At 32.4% G+C, this 20,658-nt stretch overlaps 1 protein-coding gene across 4 annotated transcripts in view; it reads right to left on the minus strand.

The window, feature by feature from the left end:
• Positions 1 to 20,658, minus strand: part of MON2 (MON2 homolog, regulator of endosome-to-Golgi trafficking) — a 101,504-nt gene that overhangs the window by 40,011 nt on the left and 40,835 nt on the right. For all 4 annotated transcript variants that reach the window (XM_019732423.2, XM_019732421.2, XM_074325464.1 and 1 more), the window contains 15 exons: positions 19,700 to 19,824; positions 19,133 to 19,269; positions 18,214 to 18,367; positions 14,078 to 14,310; positions 12,606 to 12,687; positions 11,772 to 11,956; positions 10,826 to 10,938; positions 10,379 to 10,483; positions 9,917 to 9,997; positions 9,765 to 9,838; positions 9,586 to 9,676; positions 5,145 to 5,246; positions 3,811 to 3,921; positions 2,170 to 2,345; positions 113 to 275 (listed from right to left, as the gene is read on the minus strand). In XM_019732423.2, the coding sequence (XP_019587982.2) occupies positions 113 to 275; positions 2,170 to 2,345; positions 3,811 to 3,921; positions 5,145 to 5,246; positions 9,586 to 9,676; positions 9,765 to 9,838; positions 9,917 to 9,997; positions 10,379 to 10,483; positions 10,826 to 10,938; positions 11,772 to 11,956; positions 12,606 to 12,687; positions 14,078 to 14,310; positions 18,214 to 18,367; positions 19,133 to 19,269; positions 19,700 to 19,824 (1,932 nt within the window). The remainder of the gene's footprint in view (positions 1 to 112; positions 276 to 2,169; positions 2,346 to 3,810; positions 3,922 to 5,144; positions 5,247 to 9,585; positions 9,677 to 9,764; positions 9,839 to 9,916; positions 9,998 to 10,378; positions 10,484 to 10,825; positions 10,939 to 11,771; positions 11,957 to 12,605; positions 12,688 to 14,077; positions 14,311 to 18,213; positions 18,368 to 19,132; positions 19,270 to 19,699; positions 19,825 to 20,658) is intronic.

A 20,658-nucleotide genomic window follows, 5' to 3' on the forward strand; every position in this document is an offset into this window, starting at 1 on the left:
AGTCATTTAAACAACTCCTATAGAGCCAAAAGCATATTTGCTTAGCATTCATTCTCAACTGCAACCAGTGATTTCTAGATTATATTATTATGAGAAAGGCAATGATACTTACCAGTAAACCTATTGAAGTTAAACTAATATTAAGTTCTTGGTTATGAAGTCCAAAGCTACCTGCAACATCTACAACTATCTGCAGGCAAGTGCAAGGCATTGTTGGTAGAAAATCTGTCACAACCAACTGAAGACATTGGAATGCAGTTCGTATCAAGGACTCTCTGAAAAAACAAAAGAAATGTATATTCATGCATTTAAAAGAAATGTAAGGGAAAATGCATACTTTACAGTAATTTGAGTCATGCAAAATTTTATTTTAAAATTTGAACAAGAAAATCTTCCCTAATATAGATGATATAGTACTTCAACATTTACATAGATTTTTAAAAGATATGGTTACTTAATTAACAAATAGAAAAACTTCACAGGCATATGAGAATAAAACAGTATCCAAGAAAAAGGAAAAGAAAGTATGCATTAATGCCATATTATTACTATTTGTATTTTGCATCAACTAGCCCAAGAAAACTTAAGACATTGAATGAGAAATTGGATATAGCTGCTTTCTCACCACTGTATCCCCAATATCTAGCATGGTGCCTGGAACATATGGATACACACAATTTATTCACAGAATGAAAATTGTTTCCTGATTTTTTATACCTATACCTCATTTTAAAATCCTATATCTAGTCTGTAAAAGAAAAGAGTAATTTTGAATTTCAAATGAAGAGAATAGAAGTATTTTGCATTGGAGAGAAATTCTGGTAGTGAACGATAATAATGAAAACAAATTATAATAGTTAACACACTGAGTTTTTACTAGCTAAAAGTTTTACATGTATTAATTAATTTCATCCTTACAGAGTCCTATTTTATAATTGATTGCACTGCAGGTTGGGAGAAGAAACTTCAGCTTGATTTAAGCTATTGCTGATCTCTTTCCATTTTAATCATATTGTGTAAGGATTTAAGTAAATTTGTTACTACAAATAAGAAAAATTAGATTTCCGTAACAGTTTCAAGCATCTCAATCATGTAAAACTCCTAAACTAGTTATCAAAACAAGATATTATGAATCCTGCTGAAGAATTACAAATATATCCAAACGCCTCTTAACTCTCTCATGGTACTGTCCTACCTTAAATTAAACAAATCCACACATTTCATCTAAATGTGCTCTTTTTCTGTATTCCCTATTTAGTTGGATGATACCACCATCTACTAAACTGTCTCAGTCCATAATCTGGGAGTCATTCCTGATTCTATTTCCTATTTCTGCCTTTCCCCCTGTAGTCAATCGGCTAAGCAGCTCAAATCCATCTTCTCTGTTTCCAGAGTATTGCATGCAGGCTTTCCCATCCACCCCTCCATGCTGCTTGACACAGTGATATATCTCAAACGCATATCAGATCACATCTCTCCTCTGATTAAAATCCTAAAATGCCACCCAAACGCACTGAGGACACGTCCAGATAGTTTATAAAGGCATCTAAGTTTCTTCATAATTTTGGCTCTGCCACTCTCCAAGGCACAGGTACCTCCTACTGGAGTCCTGTTCTTTGTGCATAACAAACTCCTCTCTTACTAGGATCCTGCTTAGAAGGCCTGTTCCTTTTCCATAGGATTCTACTTTTTGAGCAGGAGCTATTTATTTATCTGTGTAATCAGAATAACTAGCAAGTATAGTGTTTGGAATATACTAGGCGCAGAATGTTTAATAAATGAACAAGTCAATGAAAATGTCACTTAAAAGCAATTTCTTAGACTTCCTAATATATGCAGAGAGATCACATAGCACCAAATATCAAAAAAAAAGAAAGCCCAATCTTTGGATGTGTTACAAAGTTTGTTAGATTGATACATTTATATTATTATAAGAACATTGTATTCTAGTATAAAGGTCAATAAACAGCAATTTTTCCATCCTTCCAAAACAAAGGTGAGCCGTAATAATTCCCTGTAGCCACCCAGGGACAGGGCTAAGAAAAACTATTCTAGATCTTAAACTTAAGCAGGAAGGGCATACATAAAAAAAAGAACACTACTGCAAGAATTTAGGATGGATTCCTTTTTCTCCCTATCACTTTTTGGATATTAGTTTTAAACACTTACCCTTGATCATTTCTGATTGCTCCCATGACTCCAAGTACTAATGGCCATCCAGGCCCAAGACTGTCTCCCTGACTCTGGAGAATCTGCAGCACACATTCTAATTGCTTGAGTCGGATATCTGGATGGTTAATACTGGACATCTCCTTCAATGGGTTCAGTAAAAGCAACTGCAGCCTCTGAAAAGGGGGCAAGAAACTAATTAGAAAAAGAAGCCCAAGAGACAGGAAGGCTCTGCTGTTGCTTTTTAAGTTTAAACTCACCTCCACTCAGAATGCAACAGTAAACAGAACTTTTTCTAGTAAAATAAACACCGAGTATGATTTTTCTAACAGTAATCATTAGAGGTTTATTTTGTCATCTATGTTTTTTTAATATAAGAGAAAATAAAAATCAATTTTTAAGGTGTTACATTTCAGGATAAATGTGGAGTGTCCTTATGTTAAAAGTATTAATTATAGACCCACATAGAAACGAATCTCACTAAAGGAAATATATCTATATAACATCTAGCTCTATCTGAAGGAAAGCGATTCCCATTTTTAAAAATTACCTTTCATTTACTCTATTAATGTATACCACATGTATTTAAATTTAAAATTCTCAACACTACTAAAAAATAAGTAAGTATGGTAAACAAAGATGACATATAACTACAAATTCAGCTGGAGAGGTAAAAGAAAGTACTCTATTCTACTCCTTTCAGAATTGGAAAGCACTTGCTTCATTTTTAACTTTCTTCTCTCCACAGATCATTTATTTGGTTCATCAACTGAACAAACATTTATTAAGCTCTCACTCTGTATCAGGTATTATATTAAACTGGACATTGAAGATATACAATAACAAGGGTTTTTCTTTTCAAAAAACTTAAAATTGTAGTAGGAAAAAATATGAAATCACTAAAATGAAAGCTCTATAAAAAGATAGATCTTTTCTGTCTTGTTCATCAATCTGTTCCAAAAACTAGAACATTGTCTGGCACGTAATAAGTACTCAATAATTATCTGACGAGTAAATTTGTGGAATACAATTACAATGCAGTAAGACAATGAGGGCCATGGGAATGGTTATTAAATACCTCATCCCTACTCAATCCTCAAACAAACCTTTGGTGGAAGTTTAAAAACATTGTAAGATCTATGTGAATGGTTAGGTGAGTCTGGACAAAGGACTTATGAAAAATGTAAATTCTGAAAGTATAAAATAACTTTTAAAATTACTTGAAAAGAGAAATCTGTTTTACTCTCCTTGCCTCTTCTGCCACTTGTTTTCTCCCCATGTAAGGGTAATGAGAGGAAATAAATCAGAGACAGGTAAGGACCAAAGCAAAAGAGGCTAATAATAGGGCCCCAAAATAAAGCCTGAGCACTGAAACTTCTAGATCGGGCGACCAATTCTAGGTGATTTATTAACTTAGATCATTGTCATGTACAAGAAAGATTTTACAACTTTAAATAAATTTTAAAACTACAGGCACATAAACTTTCTATAAGAGATCTATGGCCCACATATAACAGGATATTAAGCAATAAAACCCACTTTTAGAATATAACCCATTTGATAAAATAAGAAAAAAATGCCACATGGGACAAGATGATTTTACATTAAATAGTTCTAAAAAACAGATTTTTTTTTTTTTACCTGGTTTTGTGAAAGTGGAGGATCGTGGTTAAATGTTAATCCTGCTTTAATAAGTGAAGTTAAAGCTTCTGCTCCCCATTCTCTCATTCGAGAATTTGGGTGCTGGCAGACCTGAAGGTACATATGTAAAATAAAAATTAAATATATAATTTATATACTTAAGCTCACACATCATTTTGATAAAAGAAAAATGAAAACAGTACATTTTCTATTCTTTCACATTTAAAAAATTGTATCAAATGATCATCAATAAGGGTTGAAGGAAAACATTATATCCAAAACGTAAGTAAGCTTACCTTCTGAATAAGGGGCAAGAGGAAGCAATAGAGAGAAGATAAAAGATGAAATTAAACAAGTCACAGAAAAGATAGGATTTCGTAAAAGTAAATGATGTCATCAGAGTAAACAAAAGAAGCAGATACTAAGGTTTCTCATTTACCCTCATAATTGGAAAATGTGCTACTTTTTTAAAAACCTACTTTGGGCCATGTGATGAGAACGTCCATAATTAAGCAATGTGCATGTATTCTTTAATTGCTCATGAAAGTAATGCCAATTAGATGGGAAAAAGAAAAAGAAAAGCACAAGTACAATGATCACCGTATTAATACCTTTTCGGGGAGTAGGGGGAGGTGAAGGGTAATAAGAGGCTCAAATTTCCAGTTATAAAATAAATAAGTCAAGGGGATGTAATGTACAAAAAAAAACACACACACAAAAAAACGATACCTTTCTCAGTTCACTGAAACAATATAAAATGATCACGGCAACCTAAATCTCAACTGCACATAAACATGTATCCTGATAGAAGCAGCTGTTATTCAGAAGCAGCTAATTATTAGGAATCACTTAGCTTGAATACAAGAGAATACAAATCCACATAAAATTCCCTGGCACTATCTATAATTAGTGACACCAAACAGGTTTTTCCTTTTGTGGAAGATCTATCTCATAATCATAGGAATGGCTATAAAGGAGCAGTGTTTACTATTAACTCAGCCCCAACTGCCTTGAAGTTTCAGAATTAGCTGAAACTAAGGTGATCAAAAGATTGTATAATAAAAGAAAAGGGGCCCAGGCTAACAGCTGTAGGAGACTTCAGAGATTTCACTGACAAATCATCCATTTTCAGCCAAAAAAAGCAACCCATTCCTTCACCAAAGCAATTATAAATCTTTAGTCCCTGATAAAAACATATTATATAAATAAATAGAAGCACGGGAAAAAAAAGTTAATCCTGATTTTTCATATGGTTATCCAGAATCATAAGTTCACTGTGTATGTCTTTATTCTTATCAAAAAATTAAATACAATAATTTAAAAAAAGAAGTTACCTCAAGTAGATGGCCAGTTAGAGGTCTCCAGAGAATTTCTATTCGGTGCATGTTAACGAGACCAGTTTCTAACAATTTAGCAACAGCAAAAAGAGATGGTTCCTAGAGAGAAAACATTGCATTTTGATATTATAAGGAGAATTTGAGTACTTCAATTGTAAATAAAACAGAACACTCTGAAGAGCATGACTACAATTAATAAATGATTGATAAGTATAAAGTTAGTAATAAATATAACAAAAACTCAATTATCAGGAGACAAGCCTTTCTACCTACCCTCAAGTGTCTAGAATAGCTCCCACTTGGAAAATTTGGTTACGAAGAAAATGTTTTAGTCAGGAAAGAGTGAAATTCAAAACTTATGCCAGACACACAAAATGGCTAGTCTTCTGACCAGAAGGAAAGATGATTTCTGGTATGGATTGAATTATGTCCCCTTAAAACTCCTATGTTGAAACTCTAAATGTTACAGTATTTGGAGATAGGGCCTATAAGGAGATAATTAAGATTAAATGAGGTAATAAGGATCAAGCCCTGATACAATAGCATTAGTGTCCTTTTAAGAAGAGACCAGAGAGCTTGCAAATGCTCTCTCTCCTCCACCACCCCTGCCATGTGAAGACACAGAGAGAAGGCAGCCATCTTCCAACCCAGGAAGAGAGTCTTCACGAGAACCAACCACAGAGAACCACCCTGATCTTGAACTTCCAGCTTTCAGAACTGTGAGAAAATTAATTTCTGTAGTTTAAGCCATCCAGTCTATGGTATTATGTTATTGCAGTCTGAGAGGACTAATATGAATTCATATTAACAAAGTCTTCAAATATCCAGGTTTTATGTGTGAATGTCAGAAAGCATTAAAACAACAACAACAACAACAAACAAACAAACAGAAAAGAGACAAGTAAGACCAGGGAAAAGAAATATAAAGTCAAGACATGGCACAGATCAGGGCTGTCAATGCAGACAGTAAAAGTTGCAGAGACAGAAGACAAAACCTTCTCCTCCATCGCTGGCATTTCAACAATCAGAAAGGGCATCAGTATATTTCAAATATTGCTAAATTAGAGTACTTGGTCCATGTGTTATAGGACCAGTTTCAGTGAAAAGATCAAAGGGCAATTAACACTAATCAAATATTAATAGAGGTGTTAAAATATGCTTAAATGCAAACTTATTTGATCAACACCATGATAATTTTCTGATGGGTGGCTGTGATATAGAGACAATGTATTAGAAAAAAAAGAAAGAGCAACTGAAATTGAAAAAGCAAATTATGAGAATAATTTTATACTTTTTAAAGGAAAAGATGTTTAAATTATTCTATATTCTTGACATTTTTACAGTGCTGATAAAAATCTAACATGGAAATGTTTAATAATATATTTGTTTCCAAGTAGAAGCTGATGAACCAAGTACACTGGAGTTTCAAGACAAATATGGTGAGGGTGATCCTTTCTGCATGTGCTGATGTTGCAGGCACCCTAAAATTTTTTGTGGAAGAAAAATTTATCATTCTAGAGACAATACGATATAGTGGTTAAGACTGATGACTGTGAAGTTTTACCAGCCTGGAATTTCATCTCAACTTTACCTCTTAATAGCTATGTACCTTGAGTAAGTTACTACCACTACTAAAATTTTTTTAATCTATAAAATGGAAATAAGGTACAAAAACAACCACATGTTAGAAAGTGCCTGGCACGTATATCCCCATAAATGTTGCCTAGTATTTATTACTCTTCCTCCTCTTCCTCCTCCTTATTCTAACAAGGATGTACACAGGAACTGTGTAGCATTTAAAAGAATGTATAGATGTCCAGACCTCATACCCAAAGATTCTCATCCAAAAAGTCTAGATGCAGCTTTGACATTTGTATTTTTAAAAACTTCCACATCTGACTTTGAAGCACAGAAATTAGAGCCACGAGTGAAGTGGTTAAGAATGAAGCTCTGCTGTCACCCCAATAAATTAAAAAAAAAAAGAAAAAAAATTCAACCCCTATTTTCTATGAAAACATTAAAAATTGCAATGAGTGGATAATTCCTTAACATGACAAAATTAAGATTGCCAGAAAAATACACATATGAAAAATGTATGTAATAAAAAATTACATGAAATTAGAAAAAAAAAAAAGAATGACGCTCTGGAATGAGACCATGTGGGTTAAATCCAAGCTCTACCAATTATAAAATAGGTGATCCCACACAGGTCACTTAAGATATTTCATATTTCATCTATAAAAGGGGGATATTACTATTGAACCTTACAGAGTTGTTTTTAAATGACTAAATAAAATAATGTAAGTTAGTTCCTGACATACAGTAAACAATGAACTTTATTATTTTTGCTTTATTATTACTTATTATGCTTTATTACTTTGGTTTATTTTTATTATTGTTATGAGCACAGTAATATGCCTGCTCTACTGTCATCAGTATCACCTCTATCTAAAGAAGAATTTGCAGGCTTTATTACCATCAGCTATTTTTTCAATACATTAGGACAAATTCCTGAAATGAGGAACAAAATGAGATAACTGGTCACTTTAAAGCCACACCTATAGAACACTGATATATACATCTTTAATCCCTAGAATATTTAACTTACTTGATGGCTGACATTGATAAACTTTAAAAAATGTAGAAAAATACAGAAGTGTCTACTTATTTTAACATCTGCATATTAATAATTTTTATAGAAAGCACAAATAATAAACTGTCTTATACCTCCATCAAAAAACATTTTTATAAAGTTTATACTTGAATATTTTTACTTTTAATTCCATTCCACAGTTACCACTTCACTTTACAAAATTAAATCCTAAAATGGAAAGATGTGACATTCTCATGAAAGTGATCTCTATTCCAGTGTATCCATTTTCTCAACATTTGTTCCTCCAAGCATCTCTGAAATATCACATCTATTCCTATCACTCTCTTGAAATTGTATTCTTCAAGGTTAACAATAAACTAATAATAATCAAATCCCTTATTTTTTCAGTCCTCATTGATCTTGATTTCTTGTAACATTTGCTTTTTTGATTTCCATGATCTTTCCTACCTGTCTAAATCCTACCATTCCTTCAATATCCAGCTCCAATTACGCTACTCCATCTTGATTAATCTTAATTCATTTTAGTAGAAATGTATACCAAACTGTCTATGTAACAAGATACATAGAATAAGTCTCATATCACTTAATACTATACTATTCATTTAGACTCTTATCCCACCTTAACTGCCACTTAATGATGAGCCAAATAATTTATATGCTCTTTGAAAGTGGAAATCTTACCATTCTTAGGAGAGTGTCATGTACATAGTAATCATACTGTATTTAAGTGAATAAATTCTCAAGACATTTCCATATAGACTTGCCAAAATTACATTAAGGTAATCTATTAAAAACATTATACTTTTATGTTAAAAATTAGTCTTAAAGATGTAGAGTTATTGAAGACATCAAGAAATTGATTACTTCACTGTATTTTATATTATCCTTGCCTTGACTTGGAGAAAACTGTAATATGTATTTTCAAATATATGAATGTTTGTGTAATTCTCTAGCTATGTACTATAATATACAAAGTTTTGCCCTAATAAGACCTTATCAGCTAATTTTTAAATGAGTCACATGAGCCTAGATAAGCCACAGTACACAGAATTATAATTAAGGACTAGCCAGACAACATAATTTTGGATCCTGCAGTTATGTGTTGAACAAGTTACAAAGCTGCATTCTCAGCTTTTTAATCCTTTTCTGGGAGTCCTCACCTATTTGTAAATGGTCCAACTGTATCTATTCATTTTAAAATGTAGAAAACATCTTACTTTAAATAATTTCTAAGATATAAATAAACCAAAATATTCCTGTGCTTTTCAAGTATAACAGAAAATGTTTTGAGTATAGAAAGAAATGTTCTCAAAAGTACTTTCTTACTTTCTAGTCATGTAGTCAATGAACAAAGCAACAATGCAATTTTTAAGGTAGGAAGAATAATTACTTTTAGAAAGAAATGATTAGCTCCTTATTGTCTTTCCCAACAAAGGCAAGAGCAACTGAGACATACATTCCCTGATTTAAATCTTGTATTGCCCCAATCATAAATTATAAGTATTAATGTGACATTTTATGGAACTCATTTATAAATGTGGTGTTGCATTATTCTTTATAAAAATATTTTTTGTAAATATTCAGTACATAAGAGAAATGGACACGATTTAAAATCATAGTACATACTGGGTCATATCATAAGCCAAATCATGTCCTCTTCACTTCCCTCAACAAATAACAACCATAAGTGGTAAAAATCCAACAGAGTAGGGTTAGCCTACCAGATTTTGGTCCGACTAGTAAAACACTAACATCATACCAAGTATACACCTTATTTAAGTAAATAATGTACTATATTTAAAACAAATAGGTAGAATATCACACCTTATTATTTCCATAGGCCATATCCATTGCTTCTAATGATAAGGAGCAAAGCGCATTTATTAAATGATGCAATGATACATCATCAAGATACCTAAAATAAAAAATGAAGAAATAAGACATCTTTATCTAAAAATACATAGCTAATAATGTTTCTACCAATTTAAAAAACTGACTCTTACTGTGAGCTTTCAAACAATCTTGAAAGTATATTGGAAATCACTGGTAAATCTGTCATCACCGCTGTTGTTAGAACCTAAGAGAAGAATAAAATTAAATGTAGTATATGAACATTTTGGGAAGCACTAACTGAGTAAGACTGACTAGAACTTACTGTACTGGGTCCTTCTACAGCTCTCCCAGGTTTCAAAGCACCACCACTACTAGGCTTTAATCCCAGAATCCACACAAGATGCTGAAAAATTAAAAAAATTAAAACAAATTGACAAAGTTATAAAGATTCTAATAACTAAAATTAAAACTCAGTAGTAACTTCTAATAACTAAAATTAAAATCAACACTAGAATTCTAATAACTAAATGTAAATCAGTAATTAATATTCATATAAAACACTTATTAAACCAAGGACAGGCAGTAGAACTCAGGCCATTAATGAAAAGCATTCCATTACTTCATACAATATAAGCCGTGTCTTTTTTCTTTCCCAACTTCTTTTTTCATACTTACTGTCTATTCCTTTGGCCTGCTCAAAGTACCAATAGGCATTGCTTAGTTTAATTGTTAGCACTTAGATATAAAAACAATACTGCCTTCTGACCCAGAAACTATAACGTACCTGTAGAGTTGCCAAGACAAGTTGCCATGATGTTCCAAGAACAGCCCCATGACAGTGTGCCAAGTTAAGTAAAGTCCTCATACACTGGATATTTTTGGAAGTTAGCTACATTAAAAAAGGATATATTTGCAAGAACTGTTATACATTTTTGAAAACTGAAAACCTGTAAAGCAGCATTATCATATTCAAATATTTTTTAAACAAAAATATTAAGAAAATAGGTTCGGAGGATTTTGTATAGAACAAGTACATTTGCTTAAAAATTGTGTTATCACAGTTGGTTATGATAATGTCAACTGTATATTTATCTAATTTCTTCTAAAGGTATCACCCAGGTAAATAAATAAGTAAACAAGTATAATGACAAATTTTGGCAAACAAACAAAAAAAGGTACAAAAGTTTCCCTGATAGTTAATTGGTAATCAAGAGGAGAATAAGTACTTTACCATTACTGTCCCTTGAGGCTGAACTGCTAATGGTTGACCCACTGCCACAACTTGCTGGTGAGATTCACTTGATGGACTTATCATCATAACATTTTGGCCTTGAATAGAATATGCTAGAAGACAAAAGAATATGTAAATAATTAAAATATACTTTTTATGTGCATTCAAAGTAATGTTATATCTTAGGACATAAATTTGATTAAACTACATTCAACTATGACACTCATTTAGTAATCTATATGCAAACATTTTAAAAACTCAGGAATTGAAAAAACATAGGCAAATATTAGGTAATTTTCTATTAGGTTGGTGCAAAGGTAACTGCGGTTTAAAAGATCAAAAATAATTGCAAAAACCACAATTACTTTTGCACCAACTTAATACATAGCTTTAACGAATTATAAAACTTTCTTTATAAGCAAAACAGAAATTGAGCACTAAGTATTTTATACATGTATTTCCAATAAACTTGTCAAGTTAAAGTTAGGGACCAATGCTCACATTTTCAGTTTAAAAACTGAATATCATACAGAAATATTTTTATATGTAACAAACTTGAATTTTTCAAAGTATTCAACAAGAAAATTTTTTTTTGGGAATATCAGCTTAATCTAAGTATTTGCAAATATTATTGTTCTACTAACTCCATTTAAGAAAAATAAAAAACCATCACTATTTCAATAGTATGTTGTAGTTTACAAAGGACTTTCAGGATTTTTCTTCTTTCATCCTCACCATTATTGTTTAACATTGGTATTATCCTCCCCACTCCACTTCCATTGTTTTAAAAAGATGGAAGAAATTGAGGCTCAGGAACATTAACTTCTCACAGAGGTGACAAGAGTCAGTGAGTAAAAAAGCAGAGGCTTGAAATCAGAATTTCTGTGAACTTTTCTCCATGTCACCCCACTAGATGAACAGAACTTTGAGTAAACTTAAGCCTTACATTTGTTAGAAAGTGTGGCTGCACTGGTGGCATTCAGTACAGTAAGAGCATAATGGGGAGGCAGGGAACCTTTGCATATTGCAGTTATAAAGGCATCTCTTGAAGTTATAAGGCCCAGTCTTCCACAAAGAGCAGCCATAGTCAGTTCAGCTTTTAAAATGTTCTCAGTGGCAGCTTCATCTGTGCTGAAAAAAATAAAGTATTTCATTTAATATGATTAATACAATTCATTTTTAATTATGGTACAAACATGATGTAGATTTAGGTATTAAGTGAAGTTTTAAGAAAATCTATTTAAAATTGTCAAAATCAATATACTTAAGATGGAATTTTAACTAACATATAACATTAAAAACATTAAGATGACTCTGGGTGATGAGCACACATGTGATATACAGATGATGTATTACAGAATTCTACACTTGAAACCTATGTAATTTTACTAAACATTGTCACCCCAATAAATTTTAATTGAAAAACAAAAGGAAAAATATTAAGCATTTTAAAATCAGTACGTTCTGTGATTCTGAAGAAAAACATCAAAGAAATTGAATAATATCATCATCATAATTGCAAAAGCAGTAATAAGGCTTAAAATGAAAAAGGAGCTCTATAATTTTAGGATTGTATTTTCCATTAAAGTATTGTAACAACAATTCTGGGGGAAAGTAGGGAAAGGATAGAATGAGGGAGGGAGACTGCAGGAAAAGAATACTATTATACACTTGTAAAATACAAATATTACAAAATAATTCTCAGGACAAATTTGAGTAAACAATTTTAACATTTATTTTAACTGTCACATGCAATATTAAACTTACAAAGACTTAATACCTGGCATCAAGAAGGAGTGAGAGAGCAGCAAGTAGACCACACCAGCAGGCATTCACCATTTCTTCCCAAACAGCTCTATTAACTTAAAGGGAAAAAAACATACAATACTTAATGATAATTACAGATGTCAGAGTATTTGGTAATATGTCAAATTCTAAACTATCCCCAAATATTCCATCAACAACTCAATTATTCAATACTAAAGCTCTCACATTTAAAACAGTTCTGAATAAATGAAAACTTAAAAACCATACTATAGTTTCAGAATTCAAGAAATCTTAAAACTAAGTTAGTTTAAAGTATCAGGGGTAAGATCTTCCTGTATACAAGTTAACAGATACCTTTAATAATATATATATATTATTCCTATTCTCTTTTCCTATTCTCTTCCTCTTCATTGGGACAAACTTTCAGCCTATGTTACGGGCTCCTTGGAAAAATAACTGACTCCCAGACAGAGCAAGAAAAATCCAATACAAGATTGGAACATTCTGTTGTATCAGACAGTAAAGTAGTGCTCAGAAAATGACAAAAGGATATGCGGATAGGTTAAAAAGGGCTCAGGGGCTAGCTTGAAAGGGGTCCCCACTGGCCATGTTGGATACAATCCTAGTGTCAAACCAAGAATGATAAGCATAGATTATAACTCTTTGAATAAAATAGGAATCTAAGAATTCATATTAATATAAACAAATAAATGGAAAAAAATGAATGAGGGAGAAGGGAAAGTTCTCTTTCACAGTAGAGGTCTCAAAGTATTTCTCCAAAAAAGATAATTAACTTTACACTGAAGAAACAGGGCAGACATCATATTAACCAACGACAGAAGTTAACGTCACCAATAATGAGACATACTGGCACTGTATGCCTCTTGATGTGTTGAATACACTAAGGATAGCACAGCAACATTTCTGTGGTGGCCCTGCCAGAAATGATTAAATGGAATCTAATTATAAGGAAATAAAAGACAAACCCAACTGACCAGCCTGTACTCTTAAAAAATCTCAATGTCACATAAAACAAAGAAGAATTAAGTAACTTTTCCAGATTAAAGGACAGTATAGAGACATTGAACTAAATTCAACACATGATCCTGAACTATAAAGGACATCATTGGGGCAACCGGCAAAATTTGATGAGGTCTGGGATTAGATGATAATACTGGATTAATGCTAAATTTCTGATGGTGAATGTACTGTGATTATATAGGACACTGTCTTTATATTTAGAAAATACACTTTAAAGTATTAAGGGGTGAGGGGTATCATGTTTGCAACTTACTCAAATGGTTCAGAAAAATAGTACAGTGACATGTATATAAATAGAGAGAATGATAACGCAAATATGGTAGTGTTAACCATTGGGAAATCAGGGTGAAGGACACATGGGAACTATATAATTTTTGCAACTTTTCTGTAAATTTTACATTATTTCAAAATAAAAATTAAAAATATAGAATAATAATAATATACCTATTTCCTTATCCATTTGGTCTGATGTTGACTGTAATTCTTGCTCCTCTGATGACTGTGTTGGTGAAGAAGCTGTTTCAGTGCTAGTCTGACATTCTGCTTCAACCTCTCCTAACTCTCCTTCAATCATACTAGTGATTCCACGTACAAGGTCTAACAAACAATGGAAAGCCACAGACATGGCATAACCTTCTGGTATAGTCGGTGGCTCAACTTTGTCCAACATCTCTAGGCTGAAATTATGAAAAAAAACAGAACACTAATAAGCAGCCACAATGATGAAAATATATTAAACTATTTCCATAACTTGTAGACTACAGAAATTAAAATTAACACAATAGCAAAAGTAAATGGACATTACTGAGTTTGTTTCCTTTGGAGGAGGGATTCCTTCATGGTATTCTAAGAAACACATTAGAAAATTTAAGGTGTAACCACTGCCATAACTAATTATTTTAATAACTTTGCCTCTCTCCCCAATTGTGTCAATATTTTTATTAATTGTTGATATTAGGAAAACAAAGGCTTAGATACCAAAATAGAATAAGACATAAACCAATTACAAAATGTCTTAAACTATGATTTAGATGTTTTTAAAATAAGGCGCTATAAAATCAAATCAATCCTTGAAAAGGAAGATGCTTTCACACTGGGGAAAGTATTACTGTGAGGTATCCAACTCACCTATCATCGCAGATACAGTCTGCCAATTGAGTAAGAACAACACTTAGAGCATCAGTGAGTGAAGTTCAAATTTGAGAGCAGTTTCTATCTCACAGTTAGGACAAAGCTTTCAGAAGACAACAAATCTTCTGTCTTAAATCATGGTAAACAGATAATTATGGTTTTAAATTCCTTAATTTTAAAACCTGACAAAATAATTCAATATAGAAAGAATAATTCAAAGGGAAAGGACTAATGGTGCTGGAACAACTGAATATTCACATGTAAAACGGTGGTATTAGAGCCCAACCTTACACCATAAACAAAAATTCACTCAAAATGAATCAATGACCTAAATGTAAGAGATTAAACTAAATACTCTTAGAGGAAAACATGGGCAAAAATCTTTGTGACCTCAAATTAGGCAATGGTTTGTTGTTAAACATGATATCAAAAGCACAAATGACAAAAGAATAAATAGGTAAGTTGAATTCATTAAAATTAAAAATGTGTTTTCAGGGACACTATCAAGAAATGCAAAGACAATCCAAGAATGCAAAAAAAACTTGCAAATCATATATTTGGTAAGGGACTAGATCCAGAATATAAAGAACTCTTACAACAATAAAAAAACTCTTACAAATACTAAAAGACAAATAACCCAATTAAAAAGAAGCAAATGATGTGAACAGGCATTTCTCCCAAGATGATAAATAAATGGCCAAATAAGCACATAAATGAGATGTTCAACGTTATCAGTCATTAGAGAAATGCAAACTGAAACACAGTTCAGATGCTACTTAATACCCCAGTAGGATGGCTATAATAAAAAGACAGACAATAAACAAGCATTGTGGAGAACGGAGAGAAATTTAGACTTTCATACATTGTTGGTGGGAATGTAAAATTGTGTGGTCAATTGGGAAAACAGTTTGGCAGTTCTTCAAAAAATTATACACAGAGTAACTATATGACCCAGCAATTCCACTCCTAGGTATATATCCATGAGAAATGAAAACATGTGTCTATGCAAAAACTTGTACACAAATGCTCACAGCAGCATTATCATAGCCAAGACGTAGAAACAACCCAGATGCCCATCAATTAATGAAGAGATAAACAATATGTGATAGGTCCATACATTGGAATATTATTCAGCCATAAAAAGAAAGGAAGTACTATCCATCCTACAACATAGATGAACCTTCAAAACATTATGCTGAGTGAAAGAAGCATGTTATAAGAGATTATTTATTACATGATTCTAGTTATATGAAATATTCAGAATAGGCATAGCAATAGAGACAGAAAATAGATTAGTGGTTGCTAGAGGGTGGGGAAGGGAGGATGGAGAATGACTGCTAATGGAGTTTGGGTCTTTTCTGAGATGATAAAAAGTTCTGGAATGGTAACATAACTTTTGAATATAATAAAACCATGAATTGTACACTGTAAAAGGGCGAATTTTACGGTATGTAAATTATATCTCAAAAACAAAATGGAAATTACTAAGAAAATCTAATAAAAGTAATTTCCTATCTCAAATGCTAAAAGTCTCTGAATCATAATCAAAACTAGATAAGGCAGGAAATTTATAAAGAAATGTGAAACTCAAAATAAACAATTATTGTCAACCTGGGACTCTTAATATATATATACACACACATATATATATACATATATAGATATTCTCATATATATATTCTCATTCAGCTCCTCACAAAGCCCCTAAAAGATATAGATGATGAAACTGAGGACTAAGGTGACACAATTATTAATCAGCAGTTTTTAACCCAAGTCTGACTCTAAAGACTATCAATTTAACCCCTAATATGTGCCAACTCTGAGTATTTTAAAATTTAGATAATAAAAATATATTTATGTTATTGATCAAGAAATTTAAGCTCAAATGGGGAGGTGAAGTTTATAGGTCTTATCTTTGCCAGGCCCATTAGCCTTATAGAGCCACGTACTAAAGCAATAAGCCACATACTAAGTATCTTTGTTATTGGGAAAATGCATGTAAAACAGATAAAACAATCCTAAATATCAGAAGCTCCAATTCCCAAATCTATGGCATAGACTTTAAGTGCTAGAGTAATTAGGATATAAAGGTAATTTGTACTTATTTTTATTTACATCACAAACCTAAACAAAAGTCCTTATTTCCTTACCTCACCGTTTTGGTGCTATTTTATTACAGTTACTATGTAAATTCCACTTTTAGATAAAATGTAACCCATTTATATAAATATTTTAAAATTAAGGTCAAGCTGCAAAAACTGTTGCAAGCCCAACTTAGAAGGCAGCCATAGTGTAATAAATCTGAAAGAATATAATGTCAGCAATACTTAGGTCAAAACTACTTCTGTTTATACATCAGTTACGTGGTCAAATTATTACATACTTAAGAAATCTAAAAGAAACAACATACAATTAAGATTTATATGTATGCCTTCAAAGAAAAATAGTGAAAATCATTTTATACTGAACCTCACAATGAATGAATGAACGAACGATGCCAATTCAACAGGGAAGCTCCAATGTGAACATACTAACCTATGTGCAAAACAACAATTAAAATTTTCTGGCTGAAAAGTAGATATATTACTACTCCAATTTTATAGATGAGGAAATTGACACTTTTCTTTTTGGATTTTTTTTTTTTTTAATTGGGGGAATGGGAACAGGACTTTATTGGGGAACAGTGTGTACTTCTAGGACTTTTTTCCCAAGTCAAGTTGTTGTCCTTTGTCTTAGTTGTGGAGGGCGCAGCTCAGCTCCAGGTCCAATTGCCGTTGCTAGTTGCAAAGGGCGCAGCCCACCATCCCTTGCGGGACTCGAGGAATCGAACTGGCAACCTTGTGGTTGAGAGGATGCGCTCCAACCAACTGAGCCATCCAGGAGCTCAGCGGCAGCTCAGATCAAGGTGCCATGTTCAATTTTAGTTGCAGGGGGTGCTGCCCACCATCCCTGGCGGGACTCGAGGAATTGAACTGGCAACATTGTGGTTAAGAGCCCACTGGCCCATGTGGGAATTGAAACAGCAGCCTTCGGAGTTAGGAGCATGGAGCTCTAACCGTCTTGAGCCACCAGGCTGGCCGGGAAACTAAGACTTCTAAAAAGTGAACTTATTTGCTGAAGGTAAGTCAGTATTAGAAGACCTAAGTTCACAGGGTCTGAAATCAAGTCCTATACTTAAAAAACCATACAGAAGAGCTGAATAGGTTCTTAGGTAAGGAACCCACATTTTGTTGTATAATGTTGTTAACAGTCTACAAATAGTACAAAAGCAAACAAACAAAATCCAGTCCTAAATAAAATTCTCATAACACAACAAAAGAAAATTAGTTCTAAAATGTGTTAAAAATACTAAGTCTAAAATTTCAAGTATCATGCAAAGAGAAACATATTAGGATAAAATTTCATTCCCAACAAATAATTCCTTACCAGATAATGCTACTACTACTTACTAAGTTGCTTTAGCACTGCCTTGTACTGTTATAGTCAGAATAGGTATCCAAGTTCCTCTATATTCAAATGCTGGTAGCAAAGTAACTCCTCCACCAATCCCCAACATTCCTGAGTTAGCTGGTGCTGAGACAGTGCCACCTGAATTATTGTTTCCTATTAGATAAGGGGAAGAAAGCAAAGATACCAATTTACTACTTAATCACAAATCAATAATATTCAAACATCTGGTCAATTAAAAAGAATTTTTGTGCTATAGGAATGGATATTGCACAAATAAATGAAATTCATCAGTCTTATTTTGGCTATTAGGAAGTCTCTGTTTCCCAAAAACACCATTTCCTTTTTTATATAAAAGGTACTAATAAAAACATAGACAAACTTTATAATATACCTTTCATTAGATCACTTTTTATCAGAGGTGGGAATAAAAAATAAAAAACCATTAATCAGATAGTAAAAAGTGGAAGAGAAAGAAGGTAAAGGGAAACAAGAAGACATATGTTGATTTCCAAACTTAAATCAAGTTCACCTGTTTTGTTAAAAGGGGGACTAACAGACCTCCAAAGGTATCAACCAGACTTTATAAAGAGAGGCAACAAATGAAGACTCTTCCAAAATGAAGATTAGCATCTAAACTTTTGTTATGGAATTAGAGAAACTGAAAGTATGTCCGAGAATAAAACATATTCTGTAAAAATATGTTGCCTCAGTGAGATCAAATTATTCTTTAAGTATGTCTTTATTTCTACTTATATATAAACTATTTTAAATAAGTGTAACAAAATATTATAAAATAAATATATACATTTAAGTAATCCAAAGTTCTCTAGTCACAGGATTTCTGTAACATATCCTCTCAGAATAGTGAATATTGTAAATTATCACAATATAAAAATGAAAATATGCATAAGCCTTTACCAGCTTGGTTTGTTGTAGCAGGATTTCCAGTAGGAGGGACAAGAAACAATGACTGGATAAAAGATCCCAGTGCATTCACAATATCACGAAAAACCTTGGTAGAATGTTGTTTCATATCATAGGACTGACAAAATGACCTGTAAAATAATTTTAAATGTTTTGGGGCAAAACATTTGAATATATTAAAATTTTCAGACTTTTTTTTTTTTTAATAGCAAGTAGTGTTGATAAACCAGTCTCAATGCTATACTTAAAACTTCATCACATCTGAGTGATTTTCCTAATTTAGGACACAGATTCAGACTAAGGTCAGTGCTCTAAAAAAAAAAATTATCTTGGCCATATTAACTCAGTAAATTTGATTGATGTCAAGTTCTAACTATACTTTTTGCCCACCTCCCAGTTCTGTTCCATACCCACCCCCTCACCCCTCCGTATATATAAAATACACATTTTTTGTTTGTTTTTTTAGAAGTCACTAATATTTGGAAATAAATACTTAAACTCTTCCTATTAGCCTATCCAAATATTAACCTATCCATTTAACATAATATTGCTGAGACTTACCTTAATAGCTGAGGTTGTACACAGAGTCTATGTATTGATTCTACTGCAACAGCTCGTAGCCACTGCGGTTTATCTGCATCCAGAAATTTCACCAGAAGTGACAGAAATATCTCACATTCAGTTACCTAAAAGGTATAAGATTTTTAAATAACATTTCTTTAAATCTAAGAATTGTAAACTGCATTCTTGGTCTTCATCCTATGGACAAACCACTAAAATCTTTTAATTTTAAATAAATTAAAATTCTTAATGAGGAATGGAGAAAAAGAAGGGAAAAGTAGTTATATTGGAAAACCTAACAGTAAAAATAATCAGTTTCTAAATACATTCTTGAAAACTCACACTAGTGATCTGGTAATACGGTTCACCTTCCATCCTTATTCTTTAGAAAGCACTACGCACCATTATGCCATCCCCAGTCCTGGCTGGTAGCATAAATTGCTAATAGGACGTATGCTCTACCCTTCAGTAATATCACAACAGTTTTTCCACATGTTCTTTTGCTGCTTAAGAAAAAACAGTCCAAGCCAAGGGATGTTTAGCATATGTTTTATATTAACAAAACAAGAAGGAACCTGTAGCAGTTGACAGGTATAAAATATGTATATATAATATATGTATATGTATGTGCACATACATACACAGAGGGTGCCCAAAAACTGTAAACACATTTTAAGAAAGGAAAAAATTGTATTAGAATTGTAATACTCAATATACCGATAACAAAAGATGAATACAAGTCATGTTTGACTACTGCAATTACAAGAGGTGCTCAAAGTGGTTACCATCAGCATAATTTTAATAGTTTTTTCCTTTCTTAAAATGTGTATACATTTTTTGGCACTGCGTGTGTGTGTGTGTGTGTGTGTGTGTGTGTGTGTGTATTATCTAGAACAAGGTTTGGTAGCTTTGCTTTATTAAATGTTAGTTATCATTACCTTTTTTATTAATATAAACCA

Source organism: Rhinolophus sinicus, linkage group LG02 (assembly GCF_036562045.2).
Source record: "Rhinolophus sinicus isolate RSC01 linkage group LG02, ASM3656204v1, whole genome shotgun sequence".
NCBI classification, from domain to species: domain Eukaryota; kingdom Metazoa; phylum Chordata; class Mammalia; order Chiroptera; family Rhinolophidae; genus Rhinolophus; species Rhinolophus sinicus.